Source organism: Oncorhynchus masou, chromosome 29 (assembly GCF_036934945.1).
Source record: "Oncorhynchus masou masou isolate Uvic2021 chromosome 29, UVic_Omas_1.1, whole genome shotgun sequence".
Classification (NCBI taxonomy): Eukaryota; Metazoa; Chordata; class Actinopteri; order Salmoniformes; family Salmonidae; genus Oncorhynchus; species Oncorhynchus masou.
The window spans coordinates 52,107,012-52,131,966 of NC_088240.1; the positions used below are offsets into that span (position 1 = coordinate 52,107,012).

The following is a 24,955-nucleotide window of genomic DNA, read 5'->3' on the forward strand; positions in this document are numbered from 1 at the left end:
ACATGTGACAGAAAGTGAAAAATGTGTCCCTGAAAAAAGGGGAGTCAAAATCAAAAGTAACAGTCAGTATCTGGTGTGGTCACCAGCTGAATTAAGTACTGCAGTGCATCTCCTCCGCATGGACTGTACCAGATTTGCCAGCTCTTGCTGTGAGATATTATCCAACTCTTCCACCAAGGCACCTGCAAGTTCTCAGACATTTCTGGGGGGAATGGCCCTAGCCCTCACCCTCCGATCCAACAGGTCCCAGACGTGCTCAATGGGATTGAGATCCAGGCTCTTCGCTGGCCATTTCCTGTCTTCCAGGAAATCACACAGAACGAGCAGTATGGCTGGTGGCATTGTCATGCTAGAGGGTGATGTCAGGATGAGCCTACGGGAAGGGTACCACATGAGGGAGGAGGATGCCTTCCCTGTAACGCACAGCGTTGAGATTGCCTGCAATGACAACAAGCTCAGTCCGATGATGCTGTGACACACCGCCCTAGACCATGATGGATCCTCCACCTCCAAACAATCCCTCTTCAGAGTACAGGCCTCGGTGTAACGCTCATTCCTTCAACGATAAACTCGAATCCGACCATCACCCCTGGTGAGACAAAACCGCAACTCGTCAGTGAAGAGCACTTTTTGCCAGTCCTGTCTGGTCCAGCGAGGTTGGGTTTGTGCCCATAGGCGACGTTGCTGCCGGTGATGTAAGGCAGGTCCTCCCCAGACAACCGACCTACAAGCCCTCAGTCCAGCCTCTCTCAGCCTATTGCGGACAGTCTGAGAACTGATGGAGGGATTGTGTGTTCCTGGTGTAACTCGGACAGTTGTTGTTGCCATCCTGTACCTGTCCCGCAGGTGTGATGTTCGGATGTACCGAACCTGTGCAGGAGATGTTACACGTGGTCTGCCACTGTGAGGACGATCAGCTGTCCATCCTGTCTCCCTGTAGCGCTGTCTTAGGAGTCTCACAGTACGGACATTGCAACGTATTGCCCTAGCCACATCTGCAATCCTCATGCCTCCTTGCAGCATGCCTAAGGCAAGTTCACACAGATGAGCAGGGACCATGGGCATTTTTCTTTTTGTGTTTTTCAGAGTCAGTAGACAGGTCTCTTTAGTGTCCTAGGTTTTCATAACTGTGACCTTAATTGCCTACCGTCTGTAAGCTGTTCGACAGCTGCATGTTCATGAATTTTTAAGAATTATCTTTGAAGGACAGGGTCCTGAAAAAGGGACGTTTCTTTTTTTGTTGAGTTTAGATGAGAGCAACCCCTTGACGCCAGTTAAATGCATGCTATGTATCCACTCATGCTTCTCTTGGGAGGAGCTTGATTGAGTGGATTATGAAATATGCACTGAATATCATACTCTACTTGTTTAGCTTAGATACCGGCCTCTGAGAGTCAGCTGGGTCTGTAGTCATATTGGGTTGATTTTTCGAGACGTTAATTTGGTTCAAGACTATTACAAAGAGACCAGTGAGTGCTAATGAATAAGAGGTAAAAGTATAAGAGAGGGGGTTGCAAATCATTACAAAATAAAAAGTTATCAATGTTGTTTTTGGACCCACAGAGGGAAACAATTCCACCACGAGCCAGACCAACCAACATCTGGGAGAGAGAGGGAGAGAGAAAAGCAAGAGAGAAGAGAAATCAATTTGTCCTGGACAGATCAGATAACTTCCCTCTTAATCTAAGCAGTACTATTTGTGTGGTCCTGGGTGGAATTTTGAATAGCCAATGAAAAGACAGAGAGGGAGTAGTTTGTCTCAGAGCAGGTTACCAGTGTGGTGCTATAACCCCCTAGGTGTCCCCCAGACCATCCTCCTCACGTCCTCCCCAGCCTTGTGTGATTAAGCAGTGTACTTATGCGAGGAGTGCTGTGCTCTGCAGTCCTGTCTCTGCTCCCCTTCCCACTGATATATTAATGTGGCAAGGCTATGTGGATGGGTGCCAGACCCCGACTGGGTTACTCATCTTACAGGCAGCGGAAAATCTAACTTATCCATGTGTGTTTTTTTATGAATTTCAGCTTGACACCAAGTGCCGTGATTTGTATGCCCCGTCAAGGCAGGCACGCTCTTCGGCAGGGGCCCCATTCATCTGCCTCTCTGTCTCTGACTCTCAGCTTATTCTATATAGCTGGAGTAGCCAGGCTACCCAAAGAATGCAAAGTGTTGTTGGTTTTCCAATTGTTTCTTTTGAACAGAACCATTATTGTTTTGGTTTCGTTCCACTGTTCCAACCAGCAAAATAAAGTTCTGAGACGGTTTGAAACCCAAAAAAGTACTGGTTTATATCGTTCCTTTCTGTTTCTTTTTAAAACCTCTGAAATCAACATTTAGCTCAACATTAAATTACTTCACCAATCCGTGAGGCTAGAACAGCTTGCTATGGAGCAGGTAAGCAATTTAATCTGTATAGGAAAGTCGTTAAGAGCAAATTGTATTTTGCAGTAACAGCATGGTTTAATAATAATGAAATATAAGCACATACACTGTGCTGCCAGTCATGGTGTAGGGTGTGAGATGCAACTGAAATTTTGCGGCTGAGAAGAGAGCAAGAGAGGATGGATGAAGCTTGCCTTGAAGCGCTGGGCATTTTGTTATGACATGCATTTTCTGAATTAGGCCCACAGAATTATACCTACATTGGAATGGCTTATATGGAGGAACTTTGAATGTTTTTGAACTTCCCAGCTGGTTTAAAGTTGGACCAGAGCAAACATTAGCTTGATAGCTAACAAGCTTGTGTGTGCAGAGCAGCACTAGAATGAAAAACACGTCTTACCTTTTTGTTGTTAATAAATCCAACGTGAAACGCGATAACGACAGTATAGTGTCCTTAACTAGCATTGAAAAAGTTAAATCCATTCTTTTAATAAACATATAAACATATAATTTCTGAATCATGCTTGTAACATTGTCAGTGGGCTACAGTAACATGCTTCAGAAGGGAGGGGCAGGTAGCCCACACACACACAGGCAAAGATTTCCAGCTGCCTGGCAGACGTTGGAATAATTTGAGAAAGAGTGAGGGCTTTGCATAGGCGCTTTGTTGCAATTTTGGGGAACTGAAAATAATGCCTGCAATGTAAAAGAACATTATTAACTGGCACCCAAGCTTTTAAACAAGAGTAGGCCGTCATTGTAAATAAGAATTTGTTCTTAACTGACTTGCCTATTTAAATAAAGGTTAAATAAATGTAATAAATAAAATAAAATAAATGGTTCTGTTGCAGAACTGTATACTTTAGATTCCGATTCGGGTTCTGTTTGTCAAATAATTTAGTTATTTTCCGGTTTTCTGTTCTGTTCCCAGAACCAGTTCCAACCCTTGCTTTAAAGTCAAGGCCGAATCAACATAACATCGCCTCATCTGTGCAACCAGCAGACACACATGGAGAAGTGTGGGGGGAGTCCAATCACTCGTATGATGATCCACAGACAACACACCACTGTAATTGGCTAATTGGAAGAAAATCATGCTGATGTTGGGTGCTGCAACACCCCAGTTCACCCCAGTTCAACTAAATAATAAATAGCGTGTAAATCTCTGTTGACACAATCAGATGTTCCTAGTGAAGCGTCACAGTTCCATTTGACCTCTTAATTATCTGCACGTGATGTAATAATTTTCTAATTTCAAGCCATTCCACTTAATGATTTGCCTCATAACAATTCATATTTCCAAACATGGTTTTGTTGCATGTGTGTTGTGTATGACACACTATTGTGTTGTACCCATCTTTATGTTGAAAAGTCATTTTCATGGCATATACAGTGATTAATATTATGGTGTTTCCATTCAGAAAAAAAGGAGAGAAAAAAGAAACCCTTGGGGTTTCCATTCGGATGGAATGGAAAATATGGTGCTGTACAATGTGACGGTCAGGAGTAGTCTACAGGATTGGAGGATTCTAAATTGTTTGCCTTCATTAGACAACTTTGTTCCAATATTTCTGTAAATCAGTGATATTGATTCCCATAGTAATTCATTACAGATCCATAACTAAATCAAAATCTGCATTTTGAAAGAGTATATTTTATCAATGAAATGTGGTTATTTGTGTATTAGGCTACTGTACAGTCTACAATACATACTGTAGTAAACATGTGAAAGTGCCTAATTCCTTACACAAGGGAGAGCAGGCCATGCCTGTAGTACAGAATGTAGGGCACGCAGGAGACCAGTGTTATTTCATAGTTGTGATGTCTTCACTATTATTCTACAATGTAGAAAATAGTAAAAATAAAGAAAAATCGTGGAATGAGTAGGTGTGTCCAAACTTTTGACTGGTGCTTAAAAGTATCTCATTGATATACAATCCTGTGTCCTCAGATTAATGCAGATGAAGGGAATTAGAAATGCATAGTTTTTTTCTCTATATATTAATCATGTTTCTATTAGAGGTTGACCGATTAATCGGAATGGCCGATTACTTAGGGCCGATTTCAAGTTGTCATAACAATCTGAATTTTTGGACACCGATCATGGCCGATTACATTGCACTCCACGAGGAGACTGCGTGGCAGGCTGACTACCTGTTATGCAAGTGCAGCAAGGAGCCAAGGTAAGGTGCTAGCTAGCATTAAATGTATCTTAACATAATCACTAGTTAACTAGTAATATCATCAACCACATGTAGTTTATCTAGCTTGTCCTACGTTGCATATAATCGATGCGTTGCCTGTTAATTTATCATTGAATCACAGCCTACTTCGCCAAATGGTTGATTTAACAAGCGCATTCGCGAAAAAAGTACTGTCGTTGCACCAATGTGTACCTAACCATAAACATCAACGTCTTTCTTAAAATCAATACACAAGTATATACTTTTAAACCTGCACATTTAGTTAATATTGCCTGCTAAGATGAATTTCTTATATAATTTAATTGTGTCAGTTCTCTTGCGTTCTGTGCAACAGAGTCAGGGTATACGCAGCAGTTTGGGCCACCTGGCTCGTTGCAAACTAATTTGCCAACAGCTGCTTTTCAACCACTCCATACATTTCTTGTTAACAAACTATAGTTTTGGCAAGTCAGTTAGGACATCTACTTTGTGCATGACACAAGTCAATCTTTCAACAATTGTTTACAGACATATTATTTCACTGTATCACAATTTCATTGGGTCAAAGGTTTACATAAACTAAGTTGACTGTGCCTTTAAACAGCTTGGAAAATTCCAGAAAATTATGTCATGGCTTTAGAAGCTGATAGGCTAATTGACATAATTTGAGTCAATTGGAGGTGTACCTGTGGGTGTATTTCAAGGCCTAAATTCAAACTCAGTGCCACTTTGCTTGACATCATGGGAAAAATCAAAAGAAATCAGCCAAGACCTCAGAAAAACAACTGCAGACCTCCAAAAGTCTGGTTCATCCTTGGGAGCAGTTCCCAAATGCCTGAAGGTACCACGTTCATCTGTACAAACAATAGTTCGCAAGTATGAACACCATGGGACCACGCAGCTGTCATACTGCTCAGGAAGGAGACGCGTTATGTCTCCTAGAGATTAAAGTACTTGGGTGCGAAAAGTGAAAATCAATCCCAGAACAACAGCAAAGGACCTTGTGAAGATGCTGGAGGAAACAGGTACAAAAGTATCTATATCCACAGTAAAATGAGTCTTATACCAACATAAACTGAAAGGCCACTCAGCATGGAAGAAGCCACTGCTCCAAAACCGCCATAAAAAAACAGACTACGGTTTGCAACTGCACATGGGGACAAAGATCAAACTTTTTGGAGAAATGTCCTCTGGTCTGATGAAACAAAAATGTAATTGTTTGGCCATAATGACAATCGTTATGTTTGGAGGAAAAAAGGGGAAGCGGAAGAACACCATCCCAAACGTGAAGCACGGGGGTGGCAGCATCATGTTGTGGGGGTGCTTTGCTGCAGGAGGGACTGGTGCACTTCACAAAATAGATGGCTTCATGAGGGAGGAAAATTATGTGGATATATTGAAGCAACATCTCAAGACATCAGACAGGAAGTTAAAGCTTGGTCGCAAATGGGTCTTCCAAATGGACAATGACCCCAAGCATACCTCCAAAGTTGTAGCAAAATGGCTTAAGGACAACAAAGTCAAGGTATTGGAGTGGCCATCACAAAGCCCTGACCTCAATTCCATAGAAAATGTGTGGGTAGAACTGAAAAAGCTTGTGCGAGCAAAGAGGCCTGCAAACCTGACTCAGTTATATCAGCTCTGTCAGGAGGAATGGGCTAAAATTCACCCAACTTATTGTGGGAAGCTTGTGGAAGGCTACCCGAAACATTTGACCCAAGTTAAACAATATAAAAGGCAATGCTACCAAATACTAATTGAGTGCATGTAAACTTCTGACCCACTGGGAATGTGATGAAAGAAATAAAAGCTGAAATAAATAATTCACTCTACTATTATTCTGGCATTTCACAATCTTAAAATAAAGTGGTCCTAACTGACCTAAGACAGGGATTTTTACTAGGATTAAATGTCAGGAATAGTGAAAAACTGAGTTTAAATGTATTTGGCTAAGGTGTATGTAAACGTCAAACTTCAACTGTATTATTTAGTATACAATACCAGTCAAAAGTTAGGTCACACCTACTCATTCAAGGGATTTACTTTATATTTACTATTTTCTACATTGTAGAATTAAAGTAAAGACATCAAAACCATGAAATAGCACATATGGAATAATGTAGTAACCCAAAAAGGGTTAAACAAATCAATATATATTATATTTTAGATTCTTCAAAGTAGCCACCATTTGCCTTGACAACAGCTTTGCACACTCTTGGCCTTCTCTCAACCAGCTTCACATGGAATGCTTTTCCAACAGTCTTGAAGGAGTTCCCACATATGCTGAGCACTTGTTGGCTGCTTTCCTTCTCTCAACAAGCTTCATGAGGTAGTCACCTGGAATGCATTTCAATTAACAGGTGTCCCTTCTTAAAAGTTAATTTGTGGAATTTCTTTCCTTCTTAATGTGTTTGAGCCAATCAGTGTTGTGACAAGGTAGTGGTGGTATACGGAACATATCCCTATTTGGTAAAAGACCAAGTTCATATTATGGCAAGAACAGCTCAAATAAGCAAAGAGAAACGACAGTCCATCATTACCTTAAGACATGAAGGTCAGTCAATGTGGAAAATTTCAAGAACTATGAATGTTTCTTCAAGTGCAGTTGCAAAAACCATAAAGCACTATGATGAAACTGGCTCTCATGGGGACTTTCACAAGAAAGAAAGACCTCTGCTGCAGAGGATAAATTCATTTGTTAACTGCACCTCAGATTGTAGCCCAATCTGGGGGCTGCAGGTAGCCTAGTGGTTCAAATTTTTAAGAACTGTCTTGTTGGAAAGGTGGCATCTTATGACGGTGCCACATTGAAAGTCACTGAGCTCGTCAGTAAGGCCATCTACTGCCAATGTTTGACTATGGAGATTGCATGGCTGTGTGCTCAATTTTATACACGTCAGCAACGGTTGTGGCTGAAATAGCCAAATCCACTCATTTGAATGGGTGTCCACATACTTTTGTATATATAGTGTAGGTGTTCCTCCAGGTGGGAGAGGGTGTGGACTGCAATACAGATCGAGTCATCTGTGGAGGCCGTATGCAAATTGGAATGGGTCCAGGGTGTTTGGGATGATGTGAGCCATTACTAGCCTTTCTGGCTACAGATGTGAGTGCTCTGGGGCAATAGTCATTGAGACAGTTACCTTGGCGTTCTTGGGCATAGGGCCTGCTTGAAACATGAAGGTGTTACAGACTGGGTCAGGTTGAAAATGTCAGTGTAGCCACTTGCCAGCACATGTTCTCAATCAAAGCATGATTTTCCCTCAGTCTGCCAATTTCCATCAGATAAGAGGCTTTAAAACTCAACACAAAACATCGGTAAAGCTGAATCCACATTTACACGTTGGAATGCAATTTCATGTCCAGAAATGTTAATCTAGAATTAAAGTAGCAAACAATACCGACGCACTGTTTGAATAGCCTACTTCCAAGGGGGAAATACGGGCTATAAAACGATTAGGCGAATATACCAATAACATACCCTAGACTACCCTCCCTTTACAAACCATAAAGCTATAACAAAAAGCGCGAATGTGAGGATGATTCTGATCTTGGAATGCAGAGAGGCAAGTCTTTCTCACAAAACAAGCACTATCCTCAGATTCGTAGCAATCTAATAAAACACATTTTCATAACGAAGTTGTCTCTTCTTATGAAGAGCCCATTATCTCGCCTCTTGACAATTATCTCAGTAAGCCCTCTTCATTATCCAATAAATCGAACCTTCCATCTCCTATGAATAAAGTTAACTGCGGGAAACATACAGCGACACCTTTCACACCCCTTTTCAGGCTCAACACAGCGATTTAGAGCTTGCCAAACTGGATGCAACGCTTCCCAAGTGCGCAGTGACTTGAAAACAGGAAGAAATGGCTCTTTACCTGTTGGTCCCTCTATGCCTTCGGCGTAGATTTGAACGGCCAGGAGCAGCAGAAAAGCGCAGGTGTTCATTGTGCTGTTTTAGTCCAGTTTGGTATAGCTGCAGAAATCATTTCAGTGACTCCTCGAGGACCGATCTGCAAGTTGTGGACTCCAGCCTATCGATTCCCGAATTCTTGCTGAAACGTGGGTGCGAGACAACCGCAGTAGTGCAAGCCGTACTAACTGACGTCAGGATAAACAGTACAAAACATTCTCTCTTCCCCCCCAAGCACACTTTGTGTGATTAAAAATATGCGACGGACGCCTCCAAGTGGCACCTTCTTGCAACTATTCTATTGGCGCTTGAAGATTTTTCTGAGGTTAGATTGAACTCGCTACACGTCTCTCTCCGTGTGTCTGTGTCTCGCCAAGCATTCACGTACATCCACCAAGTCCCTTGCAACAAACAGCTTAGTCTCCATCAAAATATAGTAGCTGATTGGTTCTGGGTGTTGAGATTATCCACCTGATGATCTCCCAAAAGATGTCACACCAGATCCACTCTGACCAGTGGCTCAAAGTAGCCTCAACAATGGATTCACTGGTGGCTTTATGATCACAGGTGAGATGAGCAGATCTGCAACAATGGACACAGTCTGTCAGTCTATCTGCAGAATGGAAAACAGATTAATTATCCTAACAGCTTCACAGGTTGAGTGGATAAGGCAATTTCTTTTAGCACACAACAAAAGACCAGGTGGCTGGCTGCTATGTCATAACTTGGGGAAGGGAAGGGACATAGATATCCAAATATTAATCCATCTATCAATATAAATGTACTCTGTATAGCTCAGTCCATATGACATTGTACTGTGTAGGCTATGGGTATGTGTGACTTGTTCAGAGGTGCATATCTTTACTCCCTAAAGGATGCACCCAGATTAAAATGTACCTTATTGAACAGTGGGGACTGTGAAGAGACACATGCACAAACAGATGCACATACACATGATTACATACACACAAGTACACATGGATTTTTTTTTTGTAGATATAGAGGGCACACAATGTGTTGTGAAATCTGTTGTAAAATGTAATGTAACGTTTTTAATTGTGTATATATGTCTGCCTTCATTTTGCTGGACCCCAGGAAGAGATGAGAAAATTCTTAAATTAGAGACTTTAACAGATCAGTAACATGTGTTGCAGATACAGTGGGTAGAACAAGTATTTGATAACCTGCAAAATCGTCAAAAATCGTTTCCTGCAAAATCGTTTCCTACTTACAAAGCATGTAGAGGTCTGTCATTTTTATCATAGGTACACTTCAACTGTGAGAGACTGAATCTAAAACAAAAATCCAGAAAATCACATTGTATGATTTTTAAGTAATTAATTTACATTTTATTGCATGACATAAGTAAGTAGTTGATCACCTACCAACCAGTAAGAATTCCGGCTCTCACAGACCTGTTAGTTTTTCTTTAAGAAGCCCTCCTGTTCTTCACTCAATACCTGTATTAACCGCACCTGTTTGAACTCGTTACCTGTATAAAAGACATCTGTCCACACACTCAATCAAACAGACTCCAACCTCTCCACAATAACCAAGAACAGTGAGCTGTGTAAGGACATCAGGGATAAAATTGTAGACCTGCACAAGGCTGGGATGGGCTACAGGAAATAGGCAAGCAGCTCGGTGACAAGGCAACAACTGTTGGCGCAATTATTAGAAAATGGAAGAAGTTCAAGATGACGGCCAATCACCCTCGGTCTGGGACTCCATGCTAGATCTCATCTCGTGGGGCATCAATGATCATGAGGAAGGTGAGGGATCAGCCCAGAACTACACGGCAGGACCTGGTCAATGACCTGAAGAGAGCTGGGACCACAGTCTCAAAGAAAACAATTAATAACACACTACGCCGTCATGGATTAAAATCCTGCAGCGCACGCCAGGTCCCCCTGCTCAAGCCAGCGCATGCCCAGGCCCGTCTGAAGTTTGCCAATGACCATCTGGATGATCCAGAGGAGGAATGGGAGAAGGTCGTGTGGTCTGATGAGACAAAAATACAGCTTTTTGTTCTAAACTCCACTCGCCGTGTTTGGAGGAAAAAGGGGGATGAGTACAACCCCAAGGACACTATCCCAACCGTGAAGCATGGAGGTGGAAACATCATTCTTTGGGAATGCTTTTCTGCAAAGGGGACAGGACAACTGCACCATATTGAGGGGAAGATAGATGGGGCCATGTATCGTGAGATCTTGGCCAACAACCTCCTTCCCTCAGTAAGAGCATTGAAGATGGGTCGTGACTGGGTCTTCCAGCATGACAACGACCCGAAACACACAGCCAGGGCAACTAAGGAGTGGCTCCGTAAGAAGCATCTCAAGGTCCTGGAGGGGCCTAGCCAGTCTCCAGACCTGAACCCAATAGAAAATCTTTGGAGGGAGCTGAAAGTCCGTATTGCCCAGCGACAGCCCCGAAATCTGAAGGATCTGGAGAAGGTCGGTATGGAGGAGTGGGCCAAAGTCCCTGCTGCAGTGTGTACAAACCTGGTCAAGAACTACAGGAAATGTATGATCTCTGTAATTGCAAACAAAGGTTTCTGTATCAAATGCACTGCTCAAAAAAATAAAGGGAACACAAAAATAACACATCCTAGATCTGAATGAATTAAATATTCTTATTAAATACTTTTTTCTTTACATAGTTGAATGTGCTGACAACAAAATCACACACAAATTATCAATGGAAATCAAATTTATCAACCCATGGAGGTCTGGATTTGGAGTCACACTGGGCACAGCATGTCATTTCAACTTGGTAATATTTGGTAGAGACATTGATCAATGAGATCTCAACCTATATTCACCACTCAAAAAGATAGTAAACAGTTATTTAATTTTGGTACTATCAAGTTTGAAAACTATACTCGACTAATAATCAACTACATTTAAATATTGGATTGAGGTTGAGAACACATAATGAATTCAACAGGGATAATCGCCAATCCATGAAGTGTGTTGATTATATGTTTAGAAGTAATTGGCCTTTTGGGATGTAAGCTTTTTTTACATTAAATAAGGATAAAAGTACCCTGATACAGTATGTACACTGAACAAAAATATAAACACAAAGTGCAACAATTTCAAAGATTTTACTGAGTTCATATAAGGAAATCAGTCGATTTAAATTAATTCATTAGGCCCTAATCTATGGATATCACATGACTGGGAATACAGATATGCAACTATTGGTCGAAGATACCTTAAAAAATAAGTAGGAGACGGGGATCAGAAAACCAGTCAGTGTCTGGTGTGATCACCATTTGCCTCATGCAGCGTGATACATCTCCTTCACATAGAGTTGATCAGGGTGATGATTGTGGCCTGTGGAATGTTGTCCTACTCCTCTTTAATGTTGTGTGATGTAGCTGGATATTAGCGGGAACTGGAACTCGCTGTCATGCACGTCGATCCAGAGCATCCCAAATATGCTCAATGGGTGAGTATGCAGGCCATGGAAGAACTGGGACATTTTCAGCTTGCAGGAATTGTGTACAGATCCTTGTGACGGGGCCCTGCATTATCATGCTGAAACATGATGGCGGTAGATGAATGGCACGACAATGGGCCTCAGGATCTCGTGCATTGAAATTGCCATCGATAAAATGCAATTGCATTCGTTGTCCGTAGCTTATGCCTGCCCATACCATAACCCCACTGCTACCATGGGGCACTTTGTTCACAACGTTGACATCAGCAAACCGCTCGCTAACACCACATCATATACAGTTGAAACTGGGATTCATTTGTAAAGACCACACCTTTTCACCGTGCCAGTGGCCATCAAAGATGAGCATTTGCCCACTGAGGTTGGTTATGACGCCAAACTACAGTCAGGTCAAGACCCTGGTGAGGACAATCAGCACACAGATGAGCTTCCCTGAGACTGTTTCTGACAGATTATGCAGAAATTCTTTGGTTGTGCAAATCCACAGTTTCATCAGCTGTCCGGGTAGCTGGTCTCAGACGATCACACAGGTGATGAAGCCGGATGTGGAGGTCCTGGGCTGGGGTGGTTGGTTTACACATGGCCTGCGGTTGTTAGGCCGGTTGGGCATACTGCCAAATTCTCTAAAACAACGTTGGAGACGGCTTATGGTAGAGAAATTAACATTTAATTCTCTGGCAACAGCTATGGTGGACATTCCTGCAGTCAGCATTCCAACTGCACGATCCCTCAAAACATGAGATATCTGTGGCATTGTGTTGTGTGACAAAACTGCACATTTTGGAGTGGCCTTTTATTGTCCCCAGCACAAGGTAATGATCATGCTGTTTAATCAGCTTCTTGATATGCCACACCTGTCAGGTGGATTGACTACCTTAGCAAAGGAGAAATGCTCATTATCAGGGATATGAACAAATTTGTGCACAACATTTTAGAGACATACTTTTTGTGCGCATGTAAAAATCTTCTGATAATTTATTTCAGCTCATAATACATGGGACCAACACTTTACATGTTGTTTTATATTTTTGTTCAGTATATAATGCAACAACAACTATTAAGAACAATACAGTACCAGTCAAAAGTTTGGAAATACCTACTCGTTCAAGGGCTTTTCTTTATTTTTACTATTTTCTACATTATAGAATAATGGTGAAGACATTGAAACTATGAAATAACACATGGAATCATTTTTATATTAGCGATTTTTCAAAGTAGCCACCATTTTCCTTGATGACAGCTTTGCACACTCTTGGCATGCTCTCAACCAGCTTTATCTGGAATGCTTTTCTAACAGTCTTGAAGGAGTTCCCACATATGCTGAGCACTTGTTGGCTGCTTTTCCTTCACTCTGCGGTCCAACTTATCCCAAACCATCTCAATTGGGTTGAGGTCGGTTGATTGTGGAGGCCAGGTCATGTGATGCAGTACTCCATCACTCTCCTTCTTGGTCAAATAGCCCTTACACACCCCCGAGGTGTGTTGGGTCATTGTCCTGTTGAAAAACAAATGATAGTCCCATTAAGCGCATGGATGGCATATCACTACATAATGCTGTGGTAGCCATGCTGGTGCCTTAAATTCCTTGAATTCTACATAAATCACCAGCAAAGCACCCCCACACCATCACACCTCCTCCTCCATGCTTTATGGTTGGAACAAAAAAATCGCAAATTTGGATTCATCAGACCAAGTCTCTTCTTCTTATTGGTGTACTTTTGTAGTGGTTTCTTTGTAGCAATTCAACCATGAAAGGCCTGATTTACGCAGTCTCCTCTGAACAGTTGATGTTGAGATGTGTCTGTTACTGAACTTTGTGAAGCATTTATTTGGGCAGCAATTTCTGAGGCTGGTAACACTAATGAACTTATCCTCTGCAGCAGAGGTAACTCTGGGTCTTCCTTTCCTGTGGCGGTCATCATGAGAGCCATTTTTTATCATAGCGCTTGATGGTTTTTGTGACTGCACTTGAAGAAACTAAAAGTTCTTGAAATGTTTCACATTGACTGACCTTACTGTCTTAAAATAATGATGGACTGTCATTTCTCTTATTTGAGCTGTTCTTACCATAATATGGACTTGGTATTTTACCAAAGAGGGCTATCCTCTGTATACCACCACTACCCTGTCACAACACAACTGATAGGCTCAAACGCATTAAGGAAAGAAATTCCACAAATTAACTTTTAACAAGGCACACCTGAAATGACTACCTCATGAAGCATTTCGCTACACCTTTAATAACATCTGCTAAGCATGTGTATGTGACCAATAACATTTTGAAAGAATGCCAAGAGTGTGCAAAGCTGTCATCAAGGCAAAGGGTGGATACTTTGAAGAATCTGTTTAACACTTTTTTTGGTTACTACATGATTCCATATGTGTAATTTCATAGTTTTGAGGTCTTCACTACTATTCTACAATGTAGAAAATAGTTTTAAAAAATAATGAAAAACCTTGAATGAGTAGGTGTGTCAAAACCTTTGACTGGTACTGTAAAGACAAGATTAAATCAATGTCACACAACTCACTTGGTGGCAATGCTGCTGGAGCCGCATAGGCCAACCGAGCCGAGGAGAAGGTTCCCCCAGACTCCACAGCAGTGGAGGGAAGATGGTAAAGGACATCTAGTGTGGGCTCAGTCTCTGTAGCAGGCAACTCCTGAGGACTATCTGGGGCTGAGGACATGATGTGTCCTACCCCGGTCTCAGTTGCAGCCATGCCCAACAACAGTGCCGAGGCTGGAGAGGAAACTTCTTGCTGCTGCCTTCCATATAACTGTCCCATGTTCTCACTGCAACCTTTTGAAGAGGGCTCCCCTGACAGGAGGAAGCCCGGATCTGGTCTTCTGTTGCATAATGTGAAGATTGTATATTCTGCTCAGTAGGGGAAAAACAGGCACCCTTTCTCCATATGGCGTATGCAGCGATGTACATGGCGCTGCAACTCTGTTGTACTCCAACGTAGATGAATAATCCACACACTGGGTTGTTGAGGATGCGGCCCCACCTGATGCTGAGTAGTATCCCACAGGTGGAGGAGAAGGGCCATAGGGTCCACATAAACGGGATATTTTGTCCGGACAAGATGCTAGAGTATGCATATAATTGACAGATTAGGATAGAAAACACTCTAAAGTTTCCAAAACTGTCAAAATATTGTCTGTGAGTATAACAGAACTGATATTACAGAACTGAGAAAAATCAAACCAGGAAGTGGCTTCTATTTTGAAAACTCCATGTTCCATAGCCTCCCATTGCTCCATTTAAAGCGATATCAACCATATTCCTTTTCCTCTCGCTTCTTCAAGGTGTCAACAGTCTTCAGACATAGTTTCAGGCTTTTATTTAGAAAAATGAGCCAGAACGATAACATCGCGTCAAGTGGTCACATGAGTTTTGCTCGCGCAACAGAATTTGGACAGCTATTGTTTTTCCCTCTCCTACTGTGAAAGACATTTGCAGTTGATATATTATCGATTATATATTTTAAAAACAACCTGAGGATTTTTTATAAAAAAACATTTGACATGTTTCTATGGACATTATGGATACTATTTGGAATTTTCGTCTGTGTTGTTGTGACCGCTCTTTCCAGTGGATTTCTCAACATACTGCGCCAAACAAACGGAGGTATTTTGGATATAAAGTAATCTTTATTGAACAAAAGGAACATTTGTTGTGTAACTGGGAGTCTCGTGAGTGAAAACATCCGAAGATCATCAAAGGTAAACGATTAATTTGATTGCTTTCTGATTTTCGTGACCGAGCTACCTGATGCTAAGTGTACTTAATGTTTTGTCGTGCGATCGATAAACTTACACAAACGCTTGGATTGCTTTCGCTGAAAAGCATAATTTCAAAATCTGAGACAACAGGTGGATTAACAAAAGGCTAAGCTTTGTTTTGCAATATTGCACTTGTGATTTCATAAATATGAATATTTCTAGTGTTATTATTTGACTGAGGCGCTATGCTATTCAGCGGTTGCTGACGACAATTATCCCGCTTAAGGGATGGGTAGCGTCAAGAAGTTAAAAGCTTACTTGCAAGCCAACAATGCAGTTCAACCAACAATGCAGTTCAAGAAATAGATTAAAGAAAATATTTTCAAAATCAACTAAGGTAAAAAAAAAGTGAAAAAAAAGTAACAATAATGAGGCGATATACAGGGGGTACCGGTCCCGAGTCATTGTACGGGGGTACAGGTTAGTCGAAGTAATTTAGGGTTAAAGTGACTATGCATAGATAATAAACAGCGAGTAGCAGCAGTGTAAAAAGAAAGGGGTGGGGGGTCAATGTAAATAGTGTAAACAGCTGGGACTCTTTATTGTGGTCAAGGAGTGCACCCGCTCGGGATCCACAAGAGCAGAGGGATAGTCACGTGATCTTCCACCTCCTGGGGAAAGAGTGAGTATTCCCTTTTCCTCACTTTCTGCTAAACTATTTTTGGTGTCCATCACACTAGTTGACTGTCCCTCCTGCACTGGGTCTACAGCGTTAGCGGATTCCGGTGCCTCTGGGAACTTTATTGACCAGACCCTTGCCTCCTCTCTGAACATCATCTCATACCCACTCTCCCTGGAACCATCACACACATCATCCAACCACTCACCCTCAAAGTGGAGTCCATTCATCAGGAGAACATCCCCTTCATCACCAGTTCCCAAGATCATCTTCGGCCTCCCTTGGCTTCAACGCCATAACCCCACCATCTCATGGTCGAGGATGAGAATCACAGACTGGTCACCCAAATGCCAGAGGACCTGCTTCCCCATCCCCTGTGGTTCCACATCGGTTGAGAGTCCTGTGGTTGCCCTTCAGCCCAACATCCCGTAGGTATTTTCCAAGACCGTGCCACCAGTCTTACTCCTCATCGCTGGGACTGGGACTGTGCCATCGATCTGCTTGCAGGTTCTGAGCCTCCGTGCAGACGCATCTACCCTCTGTCGGTGGCTGAAACCACCTTCTTTGTGGGCAAGAAGGATGAAGAGTTATGTCCATGTATTGATTACAGAGGACTCAATTAAATCACCACCTCTCTCGTTGGTGCCGGCAGCCATCAAACTGCTCCGCGGGGACCGGTTCTTTACAATACTGGACCTGCGGAGTGCATACAATCTCATCTGCATCCGGGAAGGGGATGAATGGAAGACGGCTTTTAGCACAATGTCTTAGCTAATGCTCCGTCAGTGTGCCAAGCATTTGTCAACGAGGTGTTCAGGGACATGCATGGACACCAGGTGGTCGTGTAAATTGATGACATCCTGGTCTACTCGGCTACCCTGGAAGATCACATCACCCATGTTTGGTCAGTCCTGGAACACCTTCTGGCTAGCCACCTGTTTGTCAAGGCTGTGAAGTGCCAGTTTCGTCAGAAGGCTGTCTCCTTTGTAGGCTACCAAATCAGCCCGCAGGGAGAAAGAATGGATGACAAGAAGACAGATGCAGTTACAATGGTTTGTGGGGTTAGCCAACTTCTACCACTGTTTCATCAGGAACTTCAGCTCCGTTGCCACTCCTCTCTCAAGGGTGGCCCCCATAGGTTGGTGTGGAGCCCATCAGCTGACATGGCCTTCTGTCTACTCAAGTGGCGTTTCACCTCCACCCTATTGCTCAAACAACCAGATCCCAGGATATCTTTTGTGGTGGAGGTGGGCGTGGGGGCAGTTCTGTCTCAACGACAAGATATGCATATTACGCTAAGAAACTCCCCTGTAGGGAGGAATTACGACGCCGGGGATCGAAAGCTCCTGGCAGTGAAATAAGAGAAGTGGTGATACTGGCTGGAGTGCACCAAGGACCCATTCATCATCCTCACCGACCATCATAACCTGGAGTACATACAGACAGCAAGGAGACTGAATCCACGCCAAGCAAGGTGGGCCCTTTTCTTCACAAGATTTGACTTCATTCTGACCCATCGCCCAGGTTAAAAAACAAGGCAGATGCCCTTTCCCGTCTCTACGATTCAGAAGAGGGTCCTGTCCAGAATGCACCAATAATCCCATCCTCCCGAGTCATAGCCCTTGTGGTCTGGGATGTAGATGTGGACATCCGCCAGACTCTGGAGAGGGAGCCCGCACCCACTAACTGTCCTCCTGAGCGCATCTACATTCCCACAGGGACAAGGGATCAGCTATTGACCTGGGCACACACAGCTCTCGTCGCTGGACATCCAGGTATTTCTCACACTACCCAATCCATCTCTGAGAAGTACTGGTGGCCCACCTTGTGTAGGACATCACTTGCAACGTCAACTCCTGTTCCATATGTGCCAAAACCAAATCCCACCCCCCTGTAACGCTCCAGCAAGGATAGATGGTCTCATCTATCCATTGACTTTGTTACTGATCTCCCCTCCTCTGACAGTTTCACCACCATTTTCGTGGTTGTGGATAGATTTTCCATATCCTGTCTTTCCTCTCTGGTCTCCCTACTGATCTCCAGGTCACTGAGGCACTACTCCAGCAGGTCTTCCGGCATTATGGCCTTCCGGAGGACATCGTCTCCAACCGTGGCACCCAATTCACATCACGGGTATAGGGAGCCTTTATGGAGAAGCTTGGGGTCACGGTCATCCTCAATTCTGGGTATAGGCTTTAGCCCAACAGGCGGATGGAGAGGATGAACCAGGAGCTGGGGAGGTTCCTGATGAGTCACTGCCAGGACCGACAGGGAAAGTGTGTCAAATTCCTTCCATGGGCGGAGTACGCCCAGAATTCCCTACATCACTTATCCACTTGGCTGACCCCCTTCCAGTGTGTTCTGGGTTTTCAGCCGGCCCTGGCTCCGTGGACCCCCAGGACAGACCAAAGCTCCTGCAGTTGATGAGTGGTTCAGGCGTGCAGAAGTGTGGAGCGATGCTCACGTGATTCTCCAGTTTGTAGATCCCCACTGCAGTGTGACTCCCGTTTTCCATCCTGGGGATCATGTCTGGCTCTCTACCAGGAACCTCCCACTTCACCTGCCCTGCAAGAAGCTGAGCCCCTGGTTTGTGGGGCCATTCAAGGTTCTCCGAAGGATTATGATGTGACGGGTAGGTTACAGCTTCCAATTACTAACATATCTCACCTTTTCATGTCTCCCTTCTCAGGAGAGAAAGTCTCCCTTCTCCCTTCTGGGCCGTACGCATTACCCTCTGTAGTGCATTGCGGTCGGAGGCAAAGCAGTTACCATACCAGGCAGTGATGCAACCAGTCAGGATGGTGCAGCTGTATAACTTTTTGAGGATCTGAGGATCCATGCCAAATCTTTTCAGTATCCTGAGGTTTTGTCATGCCCTCTTCACAACTGTCTTGATATGCTTGGACCATGATAGTTTGTTGGTGGCGTGAACACGAAGGAACTTGAAGCTCTCAACCTACTCCACTACAACCCAATCATCTCCTTTGTCCTGATCACGTTGAGGGAGAGGTTGTTGTCACGTTGAAGGCCAGGTCTCTGACCTCCTCCCTATAGGCTGTCTCATCGTAGTCGGTGATGAGGCCTACCACTGTTGTGTCATCAGCTAACTTTATTATGGTGTTGGAGTCATGCCTGACCAAGCAGTCATGAGTGAACAGGGAATACAGGAGGGGACTGAGAACGCACCCCGGAGTGTCCCCCGTGTTGTGGATCAGTGTGGCAGATGTATTGTTACCTACCCTACCACCTGAGGTCAGCCCATCTGGAAGTCCAGGATCCAGTTGCAGAGGGAGGTGTTTAGTCCCAGGGTCCTTAGCTTAGTGATGAGCTTTGAGGGCACTATGGTGTTGAATGCTGAGCTGTTTGTCGTCAATGAATAGTTTTCTCACATAGGTGTTCCTTTTGTCCATGTGTGAAATGGCAGTGTGGAGTGCAGTAGAGACGGCATCATCTGTGGATCTGTTGGGGCTTTATGCAAATTGGAGTGGGTCTAGGGTTTCTGGAATAATGGTGTTGATGTGGGCCATGACCAGCCTTTCAACGCACTTGATGGCTACAGACGCGAGTGCTCCAGCTCAGTAGTCATTTAGGCAGGATACCTTTGTGTTCTTGGGCACAGGGTCTATGGTGGTCTGCTTGAAACATGTTGGTATTACAGACTCAGACAGGGAGTATGAAAACGTCAGTGAAGACACTTGCCAGTTGGCCAGTGGAGTACATGTTCTGGTAATCCGATTGGCCTTGCGGCCTTGTGAATGTTGACCTGGTTAAGGTCTTACATCGGCTACGGAGAGATTGATCACACAGTCGTCTGGAACAGCTGATGCTCGCATGCATGTTTCAGTGTTACATGCCTCAACGCGAGCGTAGAAGTAATTTAGCACGTCTGGTAGGCTCGTGTCACTGGGCAGCTCGCGGCTGTGCTTCCCTTTGTAGTCTGTAATAGTTTGCAAGCCCTGCCACATCTGACGAGCATCAGATACGGTGTAGTATGATTCAATCTTAGTCTTGTATTGACGCTTTGCCTGTTTGATGGTTCGTCGGGATTTCTTATAGCTTCCTTGAAGGTGGCAGCTCTACCCTTTAGCCAATTCCCCCAAGGTTGTAAAGCTAGGGTTAATAAGAATTAGGCAAAGACTCAGCTTCTGCAAAAGGTTGGTTCTTTATTCACGAGAACGTTCTAAAGTCCAAAAATGCAAAGACATGTCATTTTATAACTCCTACCCCCCCACCTACTTACACGAACACACCGACATACAAACAGTAGGGGGATTACACGCACACACAGATACACAAACAGTAGGTGGGATGTATCTTTCCCCACAGTTCACATTCCTCGTATATCACTACCAAGCTGGCAGTTCCATATTGTTCCCTCCCTCTCGAGATTATAGGGACCTTGAGTGTCTCTTTCCTGCCGTAAGTTTTTCAAAGTTCCATCCAGGTCAGGTCATGTATAGTTTAATTGTCCTCTGTGTTTTCTTAGTCACAGACACACATTTCTCTCCCTTACTTGTCTCGACAAAACCTTATTGGACTTAGGTCTAATTATTCTTAATACATTTTACATAGTCTAATAATTACGTTAGTCTAATTATTCTTATACGTGTTACATAATCTAATAATTACGTTTCAGGGTGGAATTATTTAGTCATTTCCTTAAACATATAAATTCCCTTATCATGTACCCGCTAATTCGTGGGCTACAATACCTCTTTTGCCAATTGGCCTGGACCATTTATTGCCGACATGGAGCCCCGCCAATCCATCACGACTGGCCTGCCGATTTAATAGTCTGATGTGGTTTCAACAGGCTTTTCGTTGCGTTATCACTGAAGATCCATCTGCTAGCTTTCTGAATGCCGTGCCTCCCGCTCGCCTAGCATAGTAGCGACTACCGGACGGCTCCCGGGCTCACCAATTCGTATAGCCTTTAGCCGTACCCTTATCCTACTCCTCCTATGTTCCTCTGGTGATGTAGAGGTTAACCCAGGCCCTTAGCCCCCAGCATCACACCTATTCCCCAGGCGCTCTCATTTGTTGAATTCGGTAACTGTAAAAGCCTTGGTTTCATGCATGTTAACATCAGAAGCCTCCTCCCTAAATTTGTTTTATTCACTGCTTTAACCTGTTATGGCTGCAACCCTTTGTTCTCAATTTCCGCCTGAAGACATACCCAAATCTAACTGCCTGTAGCTCAGCGCCAGAGGCAAGGATATGCATATTCTTGGTATCATTTGAATGGAAACATTCTGAAGTTTGTGGAAATGTTAATTGAATGTAGGAGAATATAACACAGTAGATCTGGTGGAAGAAAAGAGAAAGAAAGAGCACACATTTTCTGTTTTTTATTGTTTTAGTATCATCTTTCACATGTACCAGAATAGCCACACAGTCAGATAGGATGCTGGAGATAATTTTTGATGGATAACACAAGAGGGCAACTGTAGGTGTGCAAAGACTGATAACTTCAGGAATGGGTGAGCGACATGACATTTAGCATGAAGTCACCCAGGTGTCCCACACAAGTTGCCCAAATGTACCCAAGTGGCGGAATTGGTGAAATGACCTATAACTATATACAGCAGTGCAAATAACTATATACAACATATCAAAAAGCAATTCTAACACACACACACACGTAAAAATGTTTTAAAAAAATATTAGAAAAAAAATATTTAAAAAAACAGTACACACCCCTTGGAAGTCCTCGTCATAATATTTTGCTGCCTGTGCCATGTCCCATAGCAATCTCTTTCTGATGTAAAGCAGAGGCAAACTGAACAAGTGGTGCATTTCATGCGACACAGAACACAACGACGCCTCCATGCTGTGCCCTTTTGGCTCTGAGGCACAGGCATGCCTGGAGTAATGAACTGTGGCATATGAACACCACTGAGGGCACAGGTAGAGCGGGCAGCTTGGCACCGGGGCCTCCCAGTCGGAGTCGCTATCACTGTGAAAGAAAACATTTAAAAAAATATTTGTATTGTATGAGCCTTTTATCATCACATAAAATAAACAGATATGTATTGATTGTATAGAGCAGAGGGAACAGTCACTAAGGTGTTTCATTCAACTCCGGCCATTGTTGTGTATATATATATATATATATATATATATATATATACACACACACCCAAACAAACCAACACACACACAGAAAAACAAACTACACATTTCATTGCAAAAAAAATGTACATGTACAAAGATAGACACAGGCTTAAGAATTGTAGGATCGGGCAGAGTGACTTATCAGATCATAATGGAGTTGACCTTATTTTACACCTTGATAGCAAACCAATAAATACTATATGGAGACTTAATAAAAGCATGCTGAATGATCCAGCACCCAAGGAATCAATAAAGACAGAATTGAACATCTATCTGGAGAATAATGATAACAGAAAAGTATCTCCTGCTACATTGCGGGATGCAGCTAAGGCGGTTATTAGAGGAAAGATCATAGCCACATCATCTCTGAAGAAAAATATTAAAGCACAGAAACTGCTGAAATTACAGGAAACCCTAAGAAACTTAGAACAATCTCATAGTCAATACAGACATTCTTATATTACAAGAGATCCAAAATGTAAAACAGGAAATTGACCAGATTTATAGAGAAGAAGTAGAGAAAAAGCTCAGGTTCCTGAAACACAGATATTATGAAGCAGGCTCAAAGGCAACAAAATTACTAGCATGGAGACTCAGGAAACAACAAGCACAGAATACCATTTTCAAAATAAAAGACCCCAAAACAAAGAAGATTCCATGCAACTGAAATTAAACACAGAATGCAGTTGAATCATATTACACAAATCTGTACAAGCAAACAGAGAAGGCAGATGCACAGACAATAGAGCATTTTTTGAACTCACTTGATCTCCCCTCAATTGGGACAGAGCAAAATGATAGACTTACTTTATCCACCAAAGATATCCACCAAAGAAATTAATAAAGCAACATCTCAACTAAAAGTAAACAAGTCTCCAGGCTTCCCTTCAGAATGGTTCAAGACCTCCAGAAAAAAACTAACACCTCTACTTAAGGCCCAGATGGCTTCCCTTCAGAATGGTTCAAGACCTTTGGAGAACAACTAACACCTCTACTTAAGGCCTGTTTTAACTGGACTCTGCGGGAGGGGGGTTCTCCTACCGTCATGGAGAGAGGCCATCATATCTGTAATCCCAAAAGAGGGTAAAGATAAGAAGGAATGCAGTTCATATAGACCTATCGCAATTCTTAACACGGATTATAAACTATATGCATCAATAATAGCCAAAAGAATGGAGAACATAATCCCAGAATTGATTGACGGAGATCAAACTGGTTTCATACAAAATAGGCAGACACAGGACAATATAAGGAGAACACTACATGTCATGGACCACATTACTCAGAATAAGACAAGTGCAGTATTTATCAGTCTAGATGCAGAAAAATAATTTGATTCAGTGGGATGGGATTACCTATTCCAAGTTATGGAAAGATTTGGTTTCAACAAAGAAGTGATACAGTGCATCAAAACACTGTATTCATGTCCGACCGCTAGAATAAAGATAAATGTACATCTGTCACAAACAACAAAATGAGAGCGAGGGGCAAGACAAGGCTGTAATCTTTCACCCACACTCTTCTCCTTGTACCTCGGACCATTAGCACAGGCAATAAGACAGGACCCAGTTTAGAGGGAGTAACAATAAATATAAGGTATGCTGATGACGTTATGTTATTCCTTAAAGACCCAGGCTCAAGTGTACCTAGATTGATGGATGTTTTACAAACATTTGAAACATATTCAGGGTATGTGCTTAACTTTCACAAGACCCAAGTCCTAGTATATAATTATACCTCATGTCACTCCCTGGCCATAGAGAGACTTTTATTCTCTATTTTGGTTAGGCCAGGGTGTGACTAGGGTGGGCATTCTATGTTATTTTTTCTATGTTTTTGTATTTCTTTGTTTTTGGTCGGTATGGTTCTCAATCAGGGACAGGTGTCTATCGTTGTCTCTGATTGGGAACCATACTTAGGTAGCTCTTGCCCACATGGGTTTGTGGGTAGTTGTTTTCTGTATAGTTAGTTTCCTTACAGAACTGTTCATTTTCCTCTTTGTTATTTTTTTGTTCTAGTGTTCTGGTTTTAATAAAATATCATGAACATGTCTCACGCTGCGCTTTGGTCCAGTCATTCACAGGTAGAGGATCGTGACACCCCACAGGAAGAGCTGAAGAGTAGGTATAACTTCCACTGGACCTCTTCATCCATCTTGGAGTAAATCTACCAAAAGATACACCCAAACTTTATTGCATGAATTTTGATCACATCAACAATGAAATATATGAGGACCTCGACAGGTGGAATTCACTTCCCTTAGATCTTAGTAGAATTGAAACAATCCAAATGAACATCCTGCCGAGGTTACTGTATTTGTTCCAATCACTGCCCATAGAAATCCCACCTAAACAGTTTAGGTAATGGGATAAACGGATATCAAGGTTTATCTGAAACAGTAAGAGACCAAGAATTAGAAATACAACATAACAATTACCAAAAAAACTGTGGGGGTATGGTCTTACCAAACCTAAACGATTATTTTGTGTCAGCC

General features: G+C 42.9%; 1 protein-coding gene across 5 annotated transcripts in view; it reads right to left on the reverse strand.

Annotated features, from left to right (window-relative positions):
* ptprub (protein tyrosine phosphatase receptor type Ub) overlaps positions 1-8,661 on the reverse strand; it is a 374,285-nt gene extending 365,624 nt beyond the window's left edge. For all 5 annotated transcript variants that reach the window (XM_064945224.1, XM_064945228.1, XM_064945226.1 and 2 more), the window contains exon 1: positions 8,445-8,661. In XM_064945224.1, the coding sequence (XP_064801296.1) occupies positions 8,445-8,514 (70 nt within the window). In that variant the 5' untranslated portion in view covers positions 8,515-8,661. The remainder of the gene's footprint in view (positions 1-8,444) is intronic.
* Positions 8,662-24,955: the final 16,294 nt, after the last annotated feature.